This window comes from Oncorhynchus kisutch, linkage group LG3 (genome assembly GCF_002021735.2).
Source record: "Oncorhynchus kisutch isolate 150728-3 linkage group LG3, Okis_V2, whole genome shotgun sequence".
NCBI classification, from domain to species: domain Eukaryota; kingdom Metazoa; phylum Chordata; class Actinopteri; order Salmoniformes; family Salmonidae; genus Oncorhynchus; species Oncorhynchus kisutch.
The window spans coordinates 42,166,026-42,189,771 of NC_034176.2; the positions used below are offsets into that span (position 1 = coordinate 42,166,026).

At 42.1% G+C, this 23,746-nt stretch overlaps 1 protein-coding gene across 1 annotated transcript in view; it reads right to left on the reverse strand.

The window, feature by feature from the left end:
- Positions 1 to 23,746, reverse strand: part of ipo11 (importin 11) — a 232,990-nt gene that overhangs the window by 39,714 nt on the left and 169,530 nt on the right. Inside the window, exons 27-28 of the mRNA XM_031806455.1 lie at positions 9,728 to 9,823; positions 8,064 to 8,148 (exon numbers count right to left, since the gene is read on the reverse strand). Coding sequence (XP_031662315.1) covers positions 8,064 to 8,148; positions 9,728 to 9,823 — 181 coding nt within the window. The remainder of the gene's footprint in view (positions 1 to 8,063; positions 8,149 to 9,727; positions 9,824 to 23,746) is intronic.

The following is a 23,746-nucleotide window of genomic DNA, read 5'->3' on the forward strand; positions in this document are numbered from 1 at the left end:
ATTCCATTGAATTAGGGATAGTTTAACCAAAATATGCCACAAGACCTAGAATTGCCTTGTGTGCATATCCCACAAGAAAGGTTCACTGTTATAAGCATTTTTTGTTGTTGATGAATTTAAGCAAAATTCCCCAAATTCCCGAGCTTAACTTCCCATGGAAGATTTACCAGAATGTTTCCGACCATTTGCAACCCTAATGAAGATAGATAATAAAGATTAGCAGCAGCGTATGTAGAGAGTGTGAGAGTATGAAAGCCGCCTCCAACGTTGTTTTACAGAATTTGGCAGTACGCCCAACCGGCCTCACAACCACAGACCACGTGTAACCATGCCAGCCAAGGACCTCCACATCCGGCTTCTTCACCTGCGAGATTGTCTGAGACCAGCCACCCGGACAGCTGATGAAACTGTGGGTTTGCACAATCGAATAATTTTTGCATCAACTGTCAGAAACCGTCTGCGTGCTCGTCGTCCTCACCAGGCTCTTGACCTGACTGCAGTTTGGCGTTGTAACCGACTTCAGTGGACAAATGCTTACCTTTGATGGCCACTGGCACGCTGGAAAGGTGTGCTCTTCACGGATGAATCCCGGGTTCAACTGCACTGGGCAGATGGCAGAGAGCGTGTTTGGTGTGTGGGCGAGCTGTTTGCGGATGTCAACGTTGTGAACATGGTGGTGGGGTTATGGTATGGGCAGGCATAAGCTACGGACAACGAACACAATTGCATTTTATCAATGGCAATTTGAATGCACAGAGATGTGACGAGATCCTAAGGCCCATTGTCGGGCCATTCCTCCACCGCCCTCAACTCATGTTTCAGCATGATAATGCACAATCCCATGTCACAAGGATCTGCACACAATTCCTGGAATCTGAAAATGTTCCAGTTCCTCCATGGCCTGCATATTCACCAGACATATTAACCACTGAGCAGTTTGGGATGCTCTGGATCGATGTATGACAGCGTGTTCCAGTTCCCGCCAATATCTAGCAACTTTGCAAAGCCATTGAAGAGGAGTTGGACAACATTCCACAGGCCACATTCAACAGCCTGATCAACTCTATGCGAAGGGGATGTCACGTGCTGCATGAGGCAAATGATGGTCACACCAGATACTGACTGGTTTTCTGATACAAGCCCCTACCTTTTTTTAAGGTATCTGTGACCAACAGACGCATATATGTATTCCCAGTCATGTGAAATAAATAGATTAGGACCTAATGAATTTATTTAAATTGACTGATTTCCTTATATGAACTGTAACTCGCTAAAATCTTTGAAATTGCTGCATGTTGCATTTATATTTTTGTTCCACGTAATTACAGATTTCTTGATTTATCAGAACAATTCTGACTATTTTGGGAAAGTGTATACTGGCTATGTTGTTGCTAAGGAGTCTCAAGAGCGAGAAACAGTAATATTGCCGCTTTTTTCTCGCTTTTCAAGTTAGGGTCTTTTATTAAGGAAGTATGCAAGGCACAGACTTTCGCATCTCCTTGCTGAGTTCTGCTAGGAGCAATCCAAACCAAGTATGGGGGTGCCTTTAACCCATCAGCTGGGGAGTACTGGAAAGCAATACCAGGCTACTAGAGGATGACGCTCAGAGTATAAGAGTTAATGGGGGCTCTGCAAGACAAAAAGAGGAAAACCAACTTTGTCATTCACATTATGGTTCATAAACAGGATTATTTGGGCAGGTCAATGATCAGGGGCAAGTTCATCTCTTGTGGACAGACTAAGTTAACGTAAATCGTACCATAGATCTGTATTTATAATATAAACACCAATTGATGACAAGCAGCAATAGTTTTGGTGTTTGGGTATTTCCATCACTGGTAAACTTGGACAAATCAGGATTGGGTGAATGCGGTATTTGTATGGTTTTGAAGGAGAGTCTGAAAGGGCGGTCATAGTCTGTTTACGAGAGATAAAATGATGTAAACATTATGGTACCGTAGAGGTCATCCTGCAATGGGATGCGTGTGATAACAAGCAGCATTAGTTCAGGGGCTTAGGTTTTTTTAGTCACTTGTTATTTGGACAAATCACAATTTCGAGAGAGGGTGGAGCTCCTCTTTCTGGTTCCACTCCTAGCATTTATTCATATCTTCTCTTAATATGTATGGACACAGAACTTAATTGAGCATCTGGCCAATTATGCAAGACATTAGTTCTGGGTTAAAAGAGATTAGGGATATATTTGACATACCACAAGACAAGACATTTCCAGTAAAAGTAGTGCCATATTTCTTCTGCTATTTAGAAGTAACACATGGTAGCTAGGAAAAGCTGAACCCTTGAGAAACTCTTGAGGAAATTACAAGACAAAAACAGTCATTTCAGAATTATTCCTCTTAATTTTAAAGCGTACACAGTGATGTTTAGGCCAAAACAAAAGCAGCGGTGCATCTCTTTCACTCCATGTCATCTGTTTCAGGACAGTAAATCTTGTGATCCCACAGAGAAAAGTGTGAGGATGGAATGATCAATGAGAGCCATCACAACCACTCAGAACCAAAACAAACCAACTGAACACACTGAAAAAGTCCAGCTCTGACCCATTACGACCGGTTTTCAACCATATTGTTTTTCTTCACTTCTTCTACTGTAGGTTTGGGAATTGCCAAGGACCTCACGATACGATGACACTTAGGTGCTGATAAGATAAGTATTGCGATTCTATATTGTGATTTTATTGCAATTTGATGTTTCAAACATATTGCTCACCATACGCTCACCGTCTTTTGCAGAGGGACAACTGAGAACGAGTTTGGATCAGTCAGGGAAATAAAAGTGCCAAAACATATGGTCTCATTTCGAAAGAATGCAGAGAACAAGCTATGAAAGAAGATGACTGGAGTTGGTGCATATACAGCCAACTAATGCAAAAATAATATTGCGAAAGTCAAAACGACACATCGTCAAAAATCCCGATATGCAACTATCGATTTTTCCCTCATCACTATTCTACTGTTGTATTTTTTTCATAACACGGGTTATATGTAATCTAAATGCTTTTAGCTGACTGATAGTTTAAGTTGAGTGTTTCAAGTTGATATTTAGTGTGTGTCCCTCTTTCCCCTCCACTTCATACTTGATAACATCTTTAATAATATAAACATGAAGCTGATTTAGAGGACTGTCTTTACCTCCAACATGCTCCGGGGGACATTTCCTGACAGACACATAACTGTACAAAAATGAAAAGTCTGGAGAAGCCAGGAGGAGGTTGGAATGTGACCCAGTTAGGGAGCTTGCCACTGGGGAGCGGGAAGGACTGTGACAACCAAGCTCCAAATCTCCTTTGGAGGCTACACACATACACAGTTACAGGCACACTGGTCAAAAAGCAGATGGGCCAGCCAAAATCACTCCAAAGACAGATTCACGTACAATCACGTGCACAAATCAAATCCAGTTCCATTTGAATCCTACATCTATAGCAGTTACCCTGGCCTAAACTCCCAAAAGAGGCAGACAATTGTGTCCTGCACGGGGCTGCCACGCCTGAACAGTAAATATCAAATAAAAAAATTCAGAATAGCCTCTGAACCAAACCATCTATACCACATTGTCACTCCACATTCTGACTCCAGCACACTCCATCATCTGTCACTCAGCATCCCTCCTCCTACTCCATCTTCCACACTGTGCCCATCACGCCACTGCCTCTGCTCTTAGTCAATTCTTCAGCCTCTTCTTTTGTTTCCCTCTTCTCTCGCCTCCTCCACCTATCCCTGATGCTCTCGTCTCAAAGTGCTGCCCCCACCCCTATTGATGTTCCTATGTCTTCCTATGTCTATGTTCTTTATATGCTCTGTTTCCGTCTCTGTCCACCACCCACCATCGATGTGCTCTCCATCTTGCTCAAAGTGCTGTACAGTGTCTCTGTCTGGAGTTTGTGTATCTGAGGGTATGGCGTTTGTGAAAGACAGAGTGTGTGTATCTAGGACTATGTGTGTTTGTAAGACAGTGGGGATTTCAGTTGGATAATGGCCTAGCTCTGAGTCCTGGTTTTCTTACACTACAATGAGCAAGCATTATCCAAATTGCTTTGACCACACACACACACACACACACACACACACACACACACACACACACACACACACACACACACACACACACACACACACACACACACACACACACACACACACAGGGTAGAGGGAGTAAAAACACACACACATATACCCCACTAGTACAACCACACACGTGCACACACACTGAACGACCACACCCTGCTAGTACACACACCCACACACATAGTAGACTGATGGCAAGACACACCAGGGTAGCGCTCCACCCGGGTTTGTCTGTCAGTGAAAGAGGGAAGAGAAACAGCAGAAGTCTGAGGGAACAACACAGCGCAACTTCAGATTTATCCCTCTGTTATTCTATTCATCTTTTATTCAGACAGCAGAGCAGGGGGAAATCTTTTCATCCGAAAAGATACAACCATCATCTGCAAGCAGAGGGACCTCCAGGCATGAATAAAACAAAAGAACTAGAAAGGTAGATTTCGCAAGAAAAAGCTGTCCAAATGTATTTTTATGTCAGTGGGAGAAGTGTAGAAGTTAAAATTGATAGAGGCTAGTGTTTAAAATGTGAGACTAGTGTAGTAGCAGAGGTAGTGACTGTATTATAAAGAGTAGTGGGATAGTATATTTTAGTTGTTTATTAACAGTAGAAGTAGTTACTTCAGTAGTGGTGGAGGGGGGGATGGATGGAGGGAAGGAGGGAGTGATGGCTGAAAAGATGTAAGGAGGGAGGGAAAGGAGGACAAAAAGAAGGTAGGGGCAAGGTCGTATAGAGGAATGGAGAGGGAGAGAAATGAATCGAGAGGTAGATTGAGAGCAGAATGGAGTGATGGGGGGAGGGAGGTATGACAGAGCTCACTCCGTCTTCCTGGCTGTTGTCTGTACATTAGTGAGGTTCTACAGCGAGAGGTGAAGTATATATAATTAATATGAGAAGAGACTGAAAAGGAGAGTTGAGGATATTTCACCACACACACACCGGTGAGAGTTGAACCTCGGGCAACACACACAGTTGTGAGGGTCATGGAATTTTGGATGACAGTAATTGGCCCGCCACATTTTTTCCCCCAAACATTTCTCCTCTCCTTCATTCCTGACTGCATGTGCTGCCATAGAAATGTAATTAATACATTCTATTTCTATGTTTGCTGCTGCTGCATTGTGCGGGGACGACTGCCGAATGAGTCTGCGGTTGCCAAGGCAATTTGCTAGTTTCATCAAGGCGCAACAAAGTTTCATCACGTTGTTAAAGGGATAGCTCACCCAAATGACACAATGACATATTGGTTTCCTTACCTTGTAAGCAGTATGTGATTTAGGCGTGACATCAAACCGTGCCTTGGTTTAGTTGCGTCAATGTGTCCACATGCTAATCTTTTAGTGTTTGTGGCACAAACCCCAATCAAGTCATGGGACCAATATAATGTTTGTGGCACAAACCCCAATCAAGTCATGGGACCAATATAATGTGTGAACTATCCCTTTAAGAGTCCATATTACTGCATGAATGCCTGTGCCAGCTCTACACACACAAACACTGTTACAACTGCTGCTGTTACGTCTGCTCCTTCTAAACCAACCCAGACTTCACAAATACACACTACATTGATATCTTACGCTTCAAGTGCCGAACCCCGGCATGTAATTTGTGCATGTAACCTCACTTACACAAAAGTCTCCTACTGACATCCATTCATGATTGACAAAGCCAGGCAGTGTTGCGTCTCAGGATAGGATAATTTCCATCCTAGGCCCACTGATTTAACGAGTTGGCACTTCTACGGCAATAATAGAGTTCAGAGTTGTTAGCAGCTTCAAAAAAATAAACTTTCCACACCTATGGGCTTGTTCAGTGGTTGGATGGTGCAAAATGGTGTTTATTAATTTAGCTTCAGGCCAGTTCAGAGAAAGGCTACAGCTAGAAGAGAAAGAGGAGGAGTAGGAGGAGGAGGAGAAAGGGAAACGTAACAGCAGCACCTCCAGACACTACAACACCTACCTGCTTGCAGACAAACTAAACCACATCTCCACATGCTCTTGTTAAAGCCTCCATTATACAAGACATCTGAACGTCCCCGAATGGAGATCGAGACCATACCCATTTCCATAAAATACCACTATATCAAGTTTTGGGAGCATGAGAGTTACAGATGATACATTTTCTGCACTATTTTGTGCAGCACCTGAACAAAGGGGATACAAATATGGATATGCCGTCACACAGGCACAAGCGCACGCACACACACTTCGAGTGTTTAATAAGTGAAGCTACACTTGCAGTACAACCAGGCGCCGTGGCTTATGGAGTGGTCACAGGGAGCCCCAGACGTCACTTAGCCAAAGGTCACTGTTGATGGGACACTCTAGCAGCACATAAACATGCCACTTAGAAACAGGTACACACACAGGCCAAATGCTACCTCACAGAGTATGTTGCATACAATTTTGCCAGGTGACACACAGAGGACACAAACAGGGTACGCTTGCATGCACACACACAGACACACAACGTTATTCAATTGTGCAGGTGAGACACTCACTGGCATGCTAATGTGTTGATTGTCTGGTCTGTGAGGTCTGGAAACATCAATGTTTAAAATATTGAATCGAAATAGCGATTGAGGAGCAAGTGTCTAGTGTTAGACTGGTGTCAGTCTAGACAGTTTAGTGCAGTTTGTCCATTCTACCTCAGAGGTTTAGTCATTGTCCCCCCTGTTGAAGTATGTCTGCTGCTTTTAAACAGCTCCCATTGAAGAGGCTTGAGACCCTTGTCTAATGCTATGGTAAGCGCCACAGAACAACCTTTACAAGCTTCTGGATAGCTGAAATGCCTGTGACGGTTTTCTCCCGAGGAGACTAAATATGATAAGCGCAACATGAAAGGTAAAGTGAAGGTTAAAAACAAGTGGACTTTAAAAAAAAACATGGTTTTGCTGCTTATTTCAATGCCCTTCTGAGAACGGTACGCAGGGCGGCGCATAGGCTCAGTTAATCTGTCTCTTTAATGGAGGCTAGGGGGACAGGGTTTCCGCCCTGCCACGAGCAGCACTAGAGATGTGAGCAGGAGTGTGTGTGTTTTGCTACACTCTAGACTCTAAGAGTGCTCCGACTGGGCCATGTTCCATTCTATTACTGTCACACTGGTGGTAGGGGGCTGTGTCCCAGATCACATAACCACTGAAGCAAACCCACCTGCTAGAAACCATGCTTGAGTGCACACAGCGGCTGTGCAGGTGTGAGATATCTCCGTGTTGGACTGGGGATCTAAGGCAGAACATTTAGCGCTCTTCCACACTTAAAAAACGACTATGCTCTCCCCTTGCTGGCTAGCAAGCAGATCAAGAATGTGTGAGAGAGAGAGCGAGAGAGCGAGAAAGAGAAAGTCCGAGGGGGGGGGGGGGGGGGGGGGAGAAACGGAGAGAGAAAGAGTCAGACTGAATACAGCGACCATTCTTCAAGGGAGCTGCGCTGGAACAAGCAGTGCCAGCTGTGTGTGTGTTATAGTGCTGTAGCTTTGTGCACTGCTGTCTTACCCTCAGGGGAAACATCAGGGGTCTGGGCTGAGGTGATAAGTGCTGTGGGACACTGCCACAGTGCCGACACAAACAAACATGCTAACAAAACCATGCGCGCACGCACGCACGCACGCACACACACACACACACACACACACACACATTCCCACACACCCCTGTGCGTAGATGTGCACCAACACACCAACTTATCCAACCTGTTTAGGAGGGTAAGCGGGCGGTTGGTAGAGTAAAGTCATACTTTAATATATAGCGTTATTATTTTACCCACTGTGAACCACCTGTGGAGCCTGCAGAGGAACCATGATTGTCCACAGACACACAGCAGGACGGAGACATGTAAAGCGAGAAACATGGCTCAGAAAGGTGCCAATGGTTTGAAACAAAACCAAATTACAACACGCTCTGCAGTGGGGAGAAAATGCTGTTGTTGTGATTTAACAGGACACACTGTGCTCTGTGTCTGTGTGTGTGTGTGTAGACTCACCAGTTTCTTCCTCTTGTCCTGTTCTGTGGGAGGCTCCTCATCGTCAGTCAGCTTGGGTTCCTCGAAATGGCTCATCAACATACAGCTAGCAGAGAGAAACACACACACATAGTTACACGTGGACAGACAGACATGTACCAACATATACATGCACCCTACGCACGAACACATACATTCAAGCGCGCTACACACAGACAGACACATGTACAATGCGCCTACACATATGGCCCAACGATAGGCCCATGAATCATGCAGCCGTGTGATTGATAACGCAGTTGCGAATGTATCATAGACCTGGTGACTGTGATGAAGAGTCTTCGAGGGGAGAGAACCTTAGGGCATGACATCATCTAAAACCTATGATGCACTGACGACACTGCGGCATCACTCTCGTATATCATACACACCATATATCGCTGCATACACAAACATTCACACATTCATTCACATACATATTTATACAGGTGATTCTCATGAAACCAGTTTCAAACATGTCTATAGCAAATTGAGCTACAAAACCATGATGCATCTGCAAATATCAACTATCATTCTGAGGACTAAGATGTTTCGTTTTTGGCAAAGTGTCTTATTTTAAATACATTTTATCCCGAATCTTTTGTCATGACCAAAATACATCCGGATTAAATTCTCAGGTATTTTTTTTTATATAAAATGTTAAATTAGAAAAACCTAAAATGCATGAATGTTTGAAATGTTGTTTAACTCAGGCTTTAATTAGTGGCGCAACATAAAACATATATTTGAAATTGATTACTTTTTTGGACCGTTACGGTAATGAGAACTTTGTGGAAATTGTGGTAAAATGCATAATATCTGATCGAAAAACATAATAATAATTATGAAACAGATAAGTACAGATCTAATCTCAGTGATCCAAGAGGAAATGTCGTGAAAAATGACACGATTTTGTGGGTCAAATGTCAGTTTTGTGAGAATGACCCACACATGGATACGCACTCAGGCATACAAATAAACAAGCATGGTGGTGACAAACTACCCAGTAATCCCTCACTATTTGCGTCAACTTTTTATTTCCACCAGTGTGTCCGTTGATTGCATTTGCAAACAATACAAGCAAGAAACTTCCATTTGCTAGGATGCGCAGAGCTGATTCCTAACAACTTTCAACAACAGCCAAAATAACTTGAGGAGTTGAAGTGTGAACTCCGCATGCCAGTTTGCTGTCTGGGCGGGGATCGGTAGCGCTAGGGCTGCTATCATATGTCTGGGGGTAAACACTATTACGCCGTGCACCATTGTTCCCTGTGCCATTTCACGCACCATTAAATCCCCAGATTGGCACAGCCACAGAGAGATGTTATGTTGAACCAGCACACCTACTCCTTATGGGATTACATTTCTTGATCGAAATTTCTCTTTAGGCGTTTGGGTTTGATGTCTTTCAGATTCCTACCGCCGATTCTTATTTCATGAAAGTGCCCTCAGATTCTAACCACAGACACCGTGGCTCTTGCTTTCTGTTTCTCACATTCACACAGTTTAAATGATCAGACTAAATCCATGTTGCATCACATGTACTTCCATTTCTGTCATCAGTTCTACTGACTGTCGTTGTGGTCATGCTATGGGCAAGCGATGGTCAGAATGTGGTTGTGCTGTGGTTGCGTTCAGGCCAGACGTACTCTTTGAGGGTTCCTGTGTCGGAGTCTTCTGTCATCACGTCATGCAGCGCCTCCACACAGATGTTGATGATGCCACAGAACTTCTCCTGGACCACACTAGAACACAAAAACTCTCATTAAAAAGACAAACTGCAACAACACACATTCGCAACAAACTGCAAAACAACAACAAAAACAAGAATATGAACAACAACCATTTAAGATACACTGGAATACAACAACAACAGAGTTAACACACAGAACATCTCCACACTGGGACACAATAAGAGACCGTTTCTTCTGGATCATCCACAGTGTCCGGTATCAAGCAGGTGGATCAATGGTCCCTTTGAGAATTATGTGTGTTACCGCGTGGCTCAGCTGGTAGAGCATGGCACTTGCAACACCAGGGTTGTGGGTTTGATTCCCACGGGGGACAAATATGAAAATGTATGCACTCACTACTAAGTTGATACGTATCAGAGCGTCTACTAAAATGTCAATTGCTTCAATAAAATAATGTTTGTACCCTGTGCTGCTACAATGCTGTGCTGTTGTCTTATGTGTTTTGTCCTATAAATGTAATCCCAGCACCCGTCCCCGATGGAGGCCTTTTGCTAGGCCATCATTGAAAATAAGAATTTGTTCTTAACGGACTTGCCCAATTAAATAAAGGTTTTATTCATTGATGTAAATATCGCAATCGCCATCACACTGCCCTATCCCATCTGGACAAGAGGAATACCTATGTAAGAATGCTGTTAATTGACTACGGCTCAGCATTCAACACCATAGTACCCTCCAAGCTCATCATCAAACTGGAGGCCCTGTGTCTCAACCCCGCCCTGTGCAATTGGGTCCTGGACTTCCCGACGGGCCGCCCCCAGGTGGTGAAGGTAGGAAACATCTCCACTTCACTGACCCTCAACACTGGGGCCCCACAAGGGTGCATGCTCAGCCCTGTACTCCCTGTTCACCCACGCATCCAACTCAATCATAAAGTTTACAGGCGACACAACAGTAGTGGGCTTGATTACCAACAACGACGAGACAGCCTACAGGGAGGAGGTGAGGGCACTCGGAGTGTGGAAAACAACCTCTCACTCAACGACAACAAATTAAAGGAGATGATCGTGGACTTCAGGAAACAGCAGAGGGAGCACCCCCTATCCAAATCTACGGGACAGCAGTGGAGAAAGTGGAAAATGTTAAGCTCCTTGGCGTACACATCACAGACAAACTGAAATGGTGTTATGGGATTTTTATGAATAATGACTAAATTATGTATACATTTAGCTTAGAATTATAACTAAACAGAATACTACTCTGTTACTATATGAATGTATGAATCTTATTATAATCATGATACTAAATATAAGGTGTGTAGTTTTAGTCAAGAATTAGAACAGAAAGTCCAGAAACGAATGGCGCTATCGTCAGACCGGCTGGAATACTGTGTTCCTTACAGGACATTCTGTCCCTACCCAGGGAGGGGAGAGACCTTGGGCTTGTAGTAGATTGTTTAACAGGTGGCAGACAATGTGAGAAGTGAACTATATTGCCATTGTATCTGAGAAGAGGGACATTTATGACGAAATGTGAGGTATATAGACCAATGTACAGGAAATGATAAGCAGAACGTTCCCGCGAATAAACATTTAACTATTGTACTATTGTAGACTGGGCCTCTGTCTGTCTATATTTATATCAGTATCTTACAAATCCTGATATAGCAGACTGAGTAATTACAATTGAATTGGCTAATGAACACGAGAACAAAATTCTCATCACAAATGGTCCACAAACTTTTACAGATGCATAATCGAGAGCATCCTGTAAGGGCTGTATCACAGCCTGGTACGGCAACTGCACCGCCCTTAACCGCAAGGCTCTCCAGAGGGTGGTGGGGTCTGCACAACGCATCACCGGGGGCAAACTACCTGCCCTCCATGACACCTACAGCCCTCGATGTCACAGGAAGGCCAAAAAGATCATCAAGGACAACAACCACCCGAGCCACTGCCTGTTCCCAACGCTACCATCCAGAAGGCGAGGTCAGTACAGGTGCATCAAAGCTGGGACTGAGAGACTGAAGTACAGCTTCTATCTCAAGGCCATCAGACTGCTAAACAGCAATCACTAACTCAGAGAGGCTGCTGCCTACATTGAGACCAATCACTGGGCACTTTAATAAATGGATCACTAGTCACTTTAAATAATGCCACTTTAATCATGCTTAAATATCCTACATAACTCATATCATATGTGTATACTGTATTTTACACCATCTATTGAACCTTGCCTATGCTGCTCAGCCATCGCTCATCCATATATTGACATGTACATATTCTAATTCACCCCTTTAGATTTGTGTGTATTAGGTAGTTGTTGAGAAATTGTTAGATTACTTGTTAGATATTACTGTACTGTCGGAATTAGAAACACAAGCATTTCGCTACACTCACATTAACATCTGCTAACCATGTGTATATGATCAATAACTTTTGATTTGTCCCAGAGTCTGTTTGGGCTATTTATTTCTTGACAAGCTGACTAATAGATAGTATAGGATAGTGGATAAGGATAGTAGATTGACATAGGATAGTGGATAAGGATAGTAGATTGACATAGGCTAATGATTAGGATAGTAGATTGACATAGGCTAGTGATTAGGATAGTAGATTGACATAGGCTAGTCGGGGACTTTTTTCCCATGATGGTCCTCAGAATTTGGTAAGAAGGAACACACATTGTTGCGTCCTCGACTTGGATGTTCTGTTAATGATAATTCAGAGGCGAAAAAAACACACCTATTTAGGTGGCTGGCTAGCGGAGTAGAACAGCTGAAAAATGAAAGGAGAGCAGCACACTCTAGTAGCTCAGATGCAATAATTTAATAACCTAATATCCAACGTTTCGACAGATAAGCTGTCTTCATCAGGATTAATAATTACCATAATCTAAATGTGATTTCTGTCATTCTGAGCACCTTGGGTGGATGATCTAATCAGCTTACGCACCCCAATGCATATGGGTCCGGCAGATTTCTCCAATGTCCGGTAAATTCAAATGTTGCTGATCAAATATCCAGTGCCACATTTTCCTAACGCAAACCCCGATGTGTGGCTTTATGTCACAGAAACGATATTGGCACCATGTGTGTGCAAAACATGTACAAGAGCATTCGGAAAGTATTCAGACACCTTGACTTTTCCCACATTTTGTTACATTGCAGCCCTATTCAAACATTGATTAAACAAATACAAATCTTAATCTACACACAATACCCGATGATGACGAAGCAAAAACAGGTTTAGAAATGTTTGAAAATGTATCAAAAATGTAACTGAAATACTTTATTTACATAAGTATTTCGAAATTGAGCTCAGGTGCATCCTGTTTCCATTGATCATCCTTGAGATGTGTATACAATTTGATTGGAGTCCACCTGTGGTAAATTCAATTGATTGGATATGATTTGGAAAGGCACACACCTGTCTATATAAGGTCCTACAGTTGACAGTGCATGCCAGAGCAAAAACCAATCGAAGGATTTATCCGTCGAGCTCCGAGACAGGATTGTGTCGAGGCACAGAACTGGGGAAGGGTTCCAAAAAATATCTGCAGCAATGTCCCCAAGAAAACAGTGGCCTCCATCATTCTTAAATGGAAGAAGTTTGGAATCACCAAGACTCTTCCTAGAGCTGGCCACCCTGCCAAACAGAGCAATCAGGGGAGAAGGGCCTTGGTCAGGGAGGTGACCAAGAACCTGATGGTCACTGTGACAGAGCTCCAGAGTTCCTCTGTGGAGATGGGAGAACCTTCCAGAAGGACAACCATCTTTGCAGCACTCCACCAATCAGGCCTGCATGGAGATGGCCAGACGGAAGCCACTCTTTAGTAAAAAGACACACGACAGTCAGCTTTGAGTTTGCCAAAAGGCACCTAAAGGACTGACCATGAGAAAAAAAAATATCTGATATAATGAAAGCAAGATTGAACTCTTTGGCCTGAATGCCAAAAGCGTCACATCTGGAGGAAACCGGGCACCATCCCTACGGTGAAGCATGGTGCTGGCAGCATCCTGCGGTGGGGATGTTTTTCAGCTACAGGGACCAGGAGACTAGTCAGGATCGAGGGAAAGATGAACGGAGAAAAGTACAGAGAGATCCTTGATGAAAACCTGCTCCAGAGTGCTCAGGGCCTCAGACTGGGGCGAAGGTTCCCCGCCCAACAGGACAATGATCCTATACACAGCCAAGACAATGAAGAGCGGTTTCGGGACAAGTCTCTGAATGTCCTTGAGTGGCCCAGCCAAAACCCGGACTTGAATCCGAGCGAATATCTCAGGAGAGACCAGAAAATATCTGTGCAGCGATGCTCCCCATCCAACCTGACAGAACTTGAGAGGATCTGCAGAAAATAAATGTGTGAAACTCCCCAAATACAGGTGTGCCAAGCTTATAGCGTCATACCCAAGAATACTCGAGGCTGTAATCACTGCCAAAGGTGCTTCAACAAAGTACTGAGTAAAGGGTCTGAATACTTATGTAAATGCTATATTTAGGTTCATTATTATGATTATTAAAAAAAAAAAAAAAAAAAAAAAAATGGTCTTTGTCATTTTGGGGTATTGTGTGTAGATTGATGAGAAAAAACTAAACAATTGAATCAATTTTAGAATAAGGCTGTAATGTACCAAAATGTAGAAAAAGTCAAGGGGTCTGAATACTTTCCTAGTGCACTGTATGTGTGCAAACACGTGAATATCTACATGGAGAGAAGTGACATCCACGGGGACATACTGTATCAGTCAAAAGTTTGGACCTACTCATTCAAGGTTTTCCTGTATTTTTTAAAACTATTTTCTACATTGTTGAATAATAGTGAAGACATCAAAACTATGAAATACACACATGGAATCATGTAGTAACCATCAAATTGTTAGACAAATCAAAATATATTTTATATTTGAGATTTTTCAAAGTAGACAGACACCCTTTGCCTTGATGACAGCTTTGCACACTCTAGACATTCTCTCAACCAGCGTCATGTGGTGGCAGGTAGCCTAGTGGTTAGAGAGTTAGACTAGTAACCGAAAAGTTGCAAGATCGAATCCCCGAGCTGACAAGGTAAATATCTGTCGTTCTTCCCCTGAACAAGGCAGTTAACCCACTGTTCCTAGGCCGACATTGAAAATAAGAATTTGTTCTTAACTAACTAAAAGGTAAGTAAAAAAAGAAAAGAGGAATAGTTTTCCAAGTCTTGAAGGACTTCCCACCTATGCGGAGCCCTTGCTGGCTGCTTTTCCTTCACTCCGCGTCCAACTCATGCCAAACCATCTCAATTGGGTTGAGGTCGGGTGATTGTGGAGGCCAGGTCATCTGATGCAGCACTCCATCACTCTCCTTCTTGGTCAAATAGCCCTTACACAGCCTGGAGGTTGGTTTTTGGGTCAATGTCATGTTGAAAAACAAATTATAGTCCCACTAAGCACAAACCAGATGGGATGGCGTATCACTGCAGAATGATGTGGTAGCCATGCTGGTAAAGTGTTCCTTGAATTCTAAATAAACCATTGACAGTGTCAACAGCAAAGCACCCCACCACACATTCTCCTCCATGCTTCACGGTGGGAACCACACAGACGGAGATCATCTATTCACCTATTCTGCGTCTCACAAAGACATGACAGTTGGAACCCAAAATCTCAAATTTGGACTCATCAGACCAAAAGGACAGTGTTTCTTGGCACAAGCTAGTCTCTTCTTATTATTGGTGTCCTTTAGTAGTGCTTTCTTTGCAGCAATTCGACCATGAAGGCCTGATTCACACAGTCTCCTCTGAACAGTTGATGTTGAGATGTGTCTGTTACTTGAACTCTGTGAAGCATTTATTTGGGCTGCAATCTGAGGCGCAGTTAACTCGAATGTACTTTTCAGCAGCGGTAACTGGGTCTTCCTTTCCTGTGGCGGTCCTCATGAGAGACAGTTTCATCACAGCACTTGATGGTTTTTGCGACTGCACTTGAAGAAACTTTCAAAGTTATTGATATTTTCCAGATTGACTGACTTTCGTGAAAAAGTAATGCTGTTGTTTTTCTTTGCTTATTTGAGCTGTTCTTGCCGTAATAGGGACCTGGTCTTTTACCAAACAGGGCCATCTTCTGTATACCGCCTCTACATTGTCACAACACAGCTGATTAACTCAAACGCATTAAGGAGGAAAGAAATTCCACAAATTAACAGGAACACCTGTTAATTGAAATGCATTCTAGGTGACTACGTCATGAAGCTGGTTGAGGGAATACCAAGAGTGTGCAAATCTGTCATCAAGGAAAAGGGTGGCTACTTTGAAGAAACACAAAAATAAAATATATTTGGTTACTACTGTACATGTTTCCATATGTGTTATTTCATAGTTTAAGTCTTCACTATTATTCTACAATGTAGAAAATAGTAAAAAATAAAGAAAAACCCTTGAATGAGTAGGTGTGTCCAACATTTTGACTGCTACTACATGTCAGACAACCCTGGAGCAAAGGTTCAAAGAACATATTTAACATCACGTTGGGCCTCAACTTCCACTACAACACACATTGCTCCCCTCGTGTGTCGCGTCTATGTTCGCCCTCACCTATTCACTTTCTCGCTCATACCATTTCTAGCCACATATTCCACTTTTCTCTTTCCCGCTCACCCTCCCCGTTGGTCTTTCTACCTGCTTTTTCTTCTTCTCTCTCTGGCTGTCGGTGTCAGTCTGTCTGTCGGTTTCACTCATCTAACACTCACCTACTTTGGTTTCCAAGAACCCAATACTTGGCAGGCATAAAAACACATAGGCCTATTGTGAAATTGTAGTATTTCCTCCCTCTACGAACTAACAAAGCTAATACCTGAAAGGGAATGAAGAGAACATCTCTCTAAGATCCAAGACCTGCTCCAGTCTACACATGTACTAGGCCATTAGATTGGATAATATGATCTATGGTTCAAATAGCATCCTATGATGCTCTGTCTGTATGCTATGTCTTGCTTGTCCTATGTTGCTATGTCTTGCTTGTTCTATGTTGCTATTGTCTATATTGTAATTGTTTTTAATAACCTGCCCAGGGACTGCGGTTGAAAATTAGCCGGCTGGCTAAAACCGGCACTTTTACTGAAATGTTGATTAATGTGCACTGTCCCTGTAAAAATAAAAATAAACTCAAACTCAAATGCTAATAGCACGGTCCGAGAAAGCAAAATGCCTCACAAAATGCCCCACCGTTTGATAGCTCAGCTCAGTGCAAAGATAGCCCCCTAACATTCTAAAACGCATCTCTATCGACTTTCCAGTGCTATGTATGAAAGGGATAATAATGAAATAATAAATTACTAATAAGCCTTCAGCGGTCTAAAATGGGGGCTATAATAATAAAACGCCATTTAGCAGACACTTTGATCCAAAGCGACTTACAGTCATTGGTGCATACATTTTACGTGTGGGTAGTCCCAGGAATCGAACCCACTACCCTGGCATTGCAAGCGCCATGCTATACCAAGTGAGCTAGATGACCACAAAGCTGGGTGTGAGTAGCGAAGGCCAAGCTTGTATTTCAGACATTGATTTGGAGAGACAGGAAAGTCGATTCCATTCTAGTGACAGGGATTTAAGTTTGGCTGGAGAGAGCAGATGGGATGGAGAGAGGTAAAGTGACTTCATTGATTATCCATGTGTAGTAATCTGTAGAGTGTATGTGTAGATTGATATTGGATTGGGAAGGAGTTGGGCAAAACCATTTATTTGGGATTTGATGGTACTTTAACTGTATGCCTTTTCATGAGGCACAATGATTGTACCTTGACATCTGCTGAAGTACGTGTAAAAAAAAAAATGTAGGGTGGAAAATTCTTGCTAAACTAGCCCACTGGTAGTGCTTTATTTGACAGTCATGTTTCAGTGGTAACATCATGTTATTACTGTATGTTAGGTGGTAACCATGGTTACTATCTTGGAGGGGAGAGAGACCGGGAGACATGAAGTGAGAGAGGGAAAAGACAGTGAACAAGAAAGAGAGGGTGAAAGAAGATCTAGATAAGAAAATTCTGCAAATAATACATATTAGAAAGCAGGGAATGAGAGGGCAGTGATTGAAAATGAGAGGACAGAGAGACACATTTTCTCTAACGTGGTGAAAGCCGATGGGGAAGACAAGGCCCAGCCACCGTTTGATAGCTCAGCTCAGTGCAAAGATATAATCTATCAGTGCTCGACTTTGGCAGGAGCTCATCGGAGCGGTGTGCCTGCACCTAAAATCTCCTGCTGCTTAAGCGCCTTTTACTCCTGCACCTAAATATAAACCGTACCGGCACCTATTTCAGACCAAGTCAAGCACTACAATCTATTAAACACCTGAGGACACATTCACCAGAGTTTGTTACATGATGTTGGACGTTCAAGCCGTCCCAGTTGTCTGCATGTCATCCTACGTTTTATTTATTCATAGGTTCCAACAGTTCATATAGGTTGAATTATTGAGGGCACACATCTGTGGGTATATATAGCTGGCTGGTTCCAGTTCAACCTCAAGCCCCATTCCCTAGCAAGCTAGCCATCTCACAAGTTATTTGCTAGCTAACTAGCTTACCAACTAACGTTATCTCACGAAATGGCTTCCTAACTGACTAACAAATATTAGCTAACTAACGAAATAGCTAACTAAATAACAGATCTGAAAGGACTATGCTGTCAAAACTACACTTCCTTCAGAAAGCTGAGGATACAGAATTTCAGTTACTTTGATGTTTCCCCATTGAACACCCAATGCCTAGCAAAAAAGCATTTCATAGATTCATTATTTGAGTCTTTCTTTGAAAGGGTGAGAACAGTGGGCTGGCCATACCAATGGAACGAAACGAGAACGGGAAAATAACTTGAGATAAAGAGGGCAGTGGAGCTTCAAACTCAGCGTCAAACTTGTGAGTGGATGGATAGTCGAGACAAAGATAGACCACAGCCTGTCGTTTCTAATGGGAGCAAATTAATCCTAGTGGGCAGAGCCAAGCGATCCTATTGGCGCATTTTAGCGTGCATTAGCATACTTTGTTAGGGAATGCCTACTCTTAAGCGCACATGTGCAATAACTCAATTCACCCTTGCACTCCTAAACAACGCAATTTATTAAAACATTGGCAAAGGATAAAGTCAAGAGAGCCAAGGCAGAGATCAAATGCTTCATTGATGAAAAAATAAGCAGACAAAATACATCTCTCTCCATCTTCTCCCACTACCGGCCACTGGGCTTCCTCTCATCACCATATTTTGTGGTGAGTAGAAATGCCAACCGGAAAATGTATACATCTGGTGAAACATTTGGCTCATTGTTCGATTTGTGATCGAGCAGTCCGGAGTAAAAGTCAGCCAATAAGCTTTATTTTGTAGAATGAGTAGCTTTTTCATACTCTTGACAAAATGTCTGTCAATAGCTGGCAATTGTCAGTTGTACCTATGCTGTCGTTTTGCCATAGTAATGTACAGCTACTCCTTTGGTACAACATTTCTACCCTCAAGTCTAAACATGCATTGCTGTTTCCATATTAACATTGAAATTATTGCTTGCATCAATGGCTAAGAGAAAACAACCATATTGAAAGAAGCCTCAAACTGCAAATCTTAAAAACAGACAATAGACTAAAGAAAAACTGTTCTGATGCCACCTCACAGAACAGTCTGAACAAGGTGCATGAAAAGTAGAGCCAAACAATTATACAAATGACATTTAGACACTTTTGGAGGACTACATCTTAAGCCAACAGACAAACTTGTCTCGGATACTTTCCTATTTCCAGTCATGCGTTTAATAACATTTTAATACTTTAATAACCTTGCTGTGTAACACGCACTATTGGACACCCCTACCCTTAATCTCCTTGATATTAGTGTCAGGCTTGGCTGTCATGGCAACCGATTGAAGTAGGCGTCCGGCATCATATTAAAGATCTCTTATCACAAGTGAGGCTTGTGTCAGTTCGAATTCCGTTCTGCTCGACACCTCGTTCGTGATTACTTACCAATGGGTGTCACCCCACCTCCATTCCAGAGGAGATAAAAACATGGACGTGTCAGGGAAGCCAAAGAGTGTCCCCGAGGAGCAAGGAAAGACACATTCTTACTGTATGTAGCTAGTTGCAATGCTTCATGGTGCTAGGGTCAGGCAGGGGACTTTTTTCCCTCCATTAATACTTTAACAGTGTCATCCATCTATGAGGTATATCAGTGTCGTTTGAAGAAACTTGCGGTTTTGAACATTTCCGGTTCTGTGGTGGAATTTGGGTTTGATTTGATTGAACTCAGCCTGTATTTTTGATGTATTCTGTGACTTGAGGACGTTCCCAACTGGAAACTTCTATCTCCCTCTTGAGATCTCAAACAAACAAAAGCAACAGTATAAATGCCGCAATTGAGTAACTTATTAAGAACGGATTCTCTCTTTAGCTGTTTGGCCACATTGAATCAGCAAAGCAGTAATTCATTCACTTTAGTTTCATTGTAATGCTATACAATCCTTGTAGTTCCACACATATGTCTGGAAGATTGGCATGCCAACTTACCAGGTCAAACAAAATACAAATGACCATGGCACTCTTCCATGAAACTGACCACGCAATTTATGCATGCTAAGTAGAGGATATAATTCCAAAATGTGTACTTTACTTATTAAAAGACTGGCAAAAGTCCTTTTAAACTATGAGCAAAAACAGGAGGACCAAAAGGCCAATAAGATATCCTCTGCTGATAAGGAATAAAAGCTACATTTCCTTCAATGGCTTAGAGACTAACACAAACCCATTGATAAACAACCCCCCCCCCCTTTTTTTAATACAGTGAAAGAAATACGGATGGGAGGTTGTGACGGATGGACTGAATAAGTAAGTATTTCACTGTTGGTCTACAGCACACCTGTTGTTTACGAAGCATGTGACGAATAAAGATAGATTTCGATTAATCTTTTGTTGAATAGTTTATGGTGAGCTAAATGCTCACTTTTAAAAGAAAATGAAGGGGGAGTGGTACCCCACTCAGACCAACACCTCTCTAGCCTCTTCAAACCAGAACACTGATTTACATTCAGTGACAGAAAATAAACTAGTCATCCAACATCATTATCATAAGATAGGACAAGAGGAGGCTGCAAAATTCAACAAATCATTGAAATGTAAGTGGCAAGGAACAGTTAGTGAGTGGGAATAATTGCATATTAAAAGGAGACGGAGTAGTTACCTGAAGCCACCGTGTTATCAGATATTTACATTATATTACTGGCAAAGCAGAAGCTGTTATCCCGATCTGACACACAAGACAGTCAATTTACACAAAACTGTTTATTTAATTTTATTTATTTATGGATTGCACTGACTAGGTCGCTGTGGATAAAAGCATCTGCTAAATAAGGGTTTCCCAAACTTAGCCATTGTAGTAGTTGGAATTCGGTTCAATCGCAGTGGATCGAATCATGTGGATCAAAATAATAATTTGTGAAATCGCGAACAGGCAGCAAATTTTTTGGGAAAAAATATTTTGTTTTGTATTATGTGGTTGCAAAACTTGTTTTGTAGATACTTCAAGTTGGGCATTCAATTTAGGAGATATTGCAACTCAATAGATACTAGTCAACCTGCAAAGTAAACACGACTAAGGTAAGAAAAATATGACTAAACTATGAAAGAAGAACATTTGTGCGCGTTCTTCAGCTGTCTAAAAATATTGTATGGTAGTTGGAGATGTTGTTAAATGTATAATTCAAGCTGAAGAGGAGCTTAAGCAGTTTATTAAGAATAGGTCTGATTACTTTAGTAGAATGATATACAGTGCCTTGCGAAAGTATTCGGCCCCCTTGAACTTTGCGACCTTTTGCCACATTTCAGGCTTCAAACATAAAGATATAAAACTGTATTTTTTTGTGAATAATCAACAACAAGTGGGACACAATCATGAAGTGTTAGAATGGCCAAGTCAAAGTCCAGACCTGAATCCAATCGAGAATCTGTGGAAAGAACTGAAAACTGCTGTTCACAAATGCTCTCCATCCAACCTCACTGAGCTTGAGCTGTTTTGCAAGGAGGAATGGGAAAAAATTTCAGTCTCTCGATGTGCAAAACTGATAGAGACATACCCCAAGCGACTTACAGCTGTAATCGCAGCAAAAGGTGGCGCTACAAAGTATTAACTTAAGGGGGCTGAATAATTTAGCACGCCCAATTTTTCAGTTTTTGATTTGTTAAAAAAGTTTGAAATATCCAATAAATGTCGTTCCACTTCATGATTGTGTCCCACTTGTTGTTGATTCTTCACAAAAAAACACAGTTTTATATCTTTATGTTTGAAGCCTGAAATGTGGCAAAAGTTCAAGGGGGCCGAATACTTTCACAAGGCACTGTATATTTCAACTAGGTCATCAATTGTATAAAATAAATAAATAATAATAATAATAATAATTGCAGAATATGCCTCTGCAAAATGAAAAACTGTGGTCCCGGTAACTAATTTCAAAACCGTTATACCAAAAGTCTAACATCTTTGGGTATGGCTGATAGGTGTATTTGCTTGCTCACCACAAAAAAAATGAAATCCATTAAACAGTAAATCAACTGTGTATGGCCTAGTACTCTGTCACCGTACGATTCGATTGAGGTGACGTCTACAAAATTCATCAAACTATAGCATTTCAGCTGTGACTGTGTGAAATAGCGGTTAGGTGGTAGTTTGGAGATGCAACACAGCCAGCAAAGGCTGTCATATCCAATTGCTGGACAAAAGAACTCCCACTTGCCTACAGTATGATTGTCACATCAAAACAAAAGAAAACTCAACCCCCAGAATCTGGATAAGGAATTTACAACCATACAACACAAGACTTACAAAGGAGAAGTTCATTCTGAATCCTTTGAAAAGTTCAATAATATGCTTTACCTCCCACTTGGCTATCTGCCACGGTATAATAATTTCAGTGCTTGTAATTCAGCGCTCATTGTCTGGCTCACATAAAAGACAAGAAAATAGAATATCAAATGAAATATTTATCGACCAACAGTTGTAAACAAATATTTGTAGTCTTAGTAAGTCCTGAGACCTGATACACAAAGCTCCTGCTCCAGCTGTTAGGATACAACCATAATGTCAAACCTATGACACCACCCACCATCAATACCTTAGCACACTTAGTTTGTCGACATTTTGAGTCAAGTTGATCAATGTCTCGACAAAGCAGTAACAGATTTTGCTTTCAGGATGAGGGTCATCCTGAATCGACCCTGGAAATGTTTGCACTCTCTGTGGCGTCAGAGAGAGGTGTGAGTGACCCTTTTAGATTAGAGCCAGGGAGATGTTTTTTTGATCCAGCCCAGACTTAAATCCTATCGACCAGCTATACTCCAATGGTCATCCTCTCTCTCTCACACATACTAGCATTTCATATTTTAAATGGTATTTTACAAAATGTTCCATCTCAAGAATAAACCACTTATCTTCCAGAAGAGTTATTCTAAAGCTTATAAAGCATATGTCACCATTTGATTTGAGCTTTGATTGGCATGACATTCAAGCCTCATGCTACCTGATCCTGATGAGCCATACATTAAAGACATTTTATGAGCCCGAGCCCAAATGATTGTGCTGGTAGCCTATAATATACAGTGCATTCAGAAACAATTCAGGCCCCTTCCCCACATTTTGTTACTTAGACTCCAAAATGACAAAAGAAGTTTCAAATGTATATAAAAAATATATTTAAAAACTTAACATAAGTATATGAGACTCGAAATTGAGCTCAGGTGAATCCTGTTTCCATTGATCATTCTTGAGATGTTTCTACAACTTGGAGTCCACATGTGGTAAATTCAAATTGGTTGGACATGATTTGGAAAGGCACACGTCTATATAAAAAGGTCCCACAGCTGACAGTGCATGTCAGAGCAAAACCCAACCAAGAGGTCGAAGGAATTGTCCGTAGAGCTCAGAGACAGGATTGTGTCGAGGCGCAGATCTTGGGAAGGGTACCAA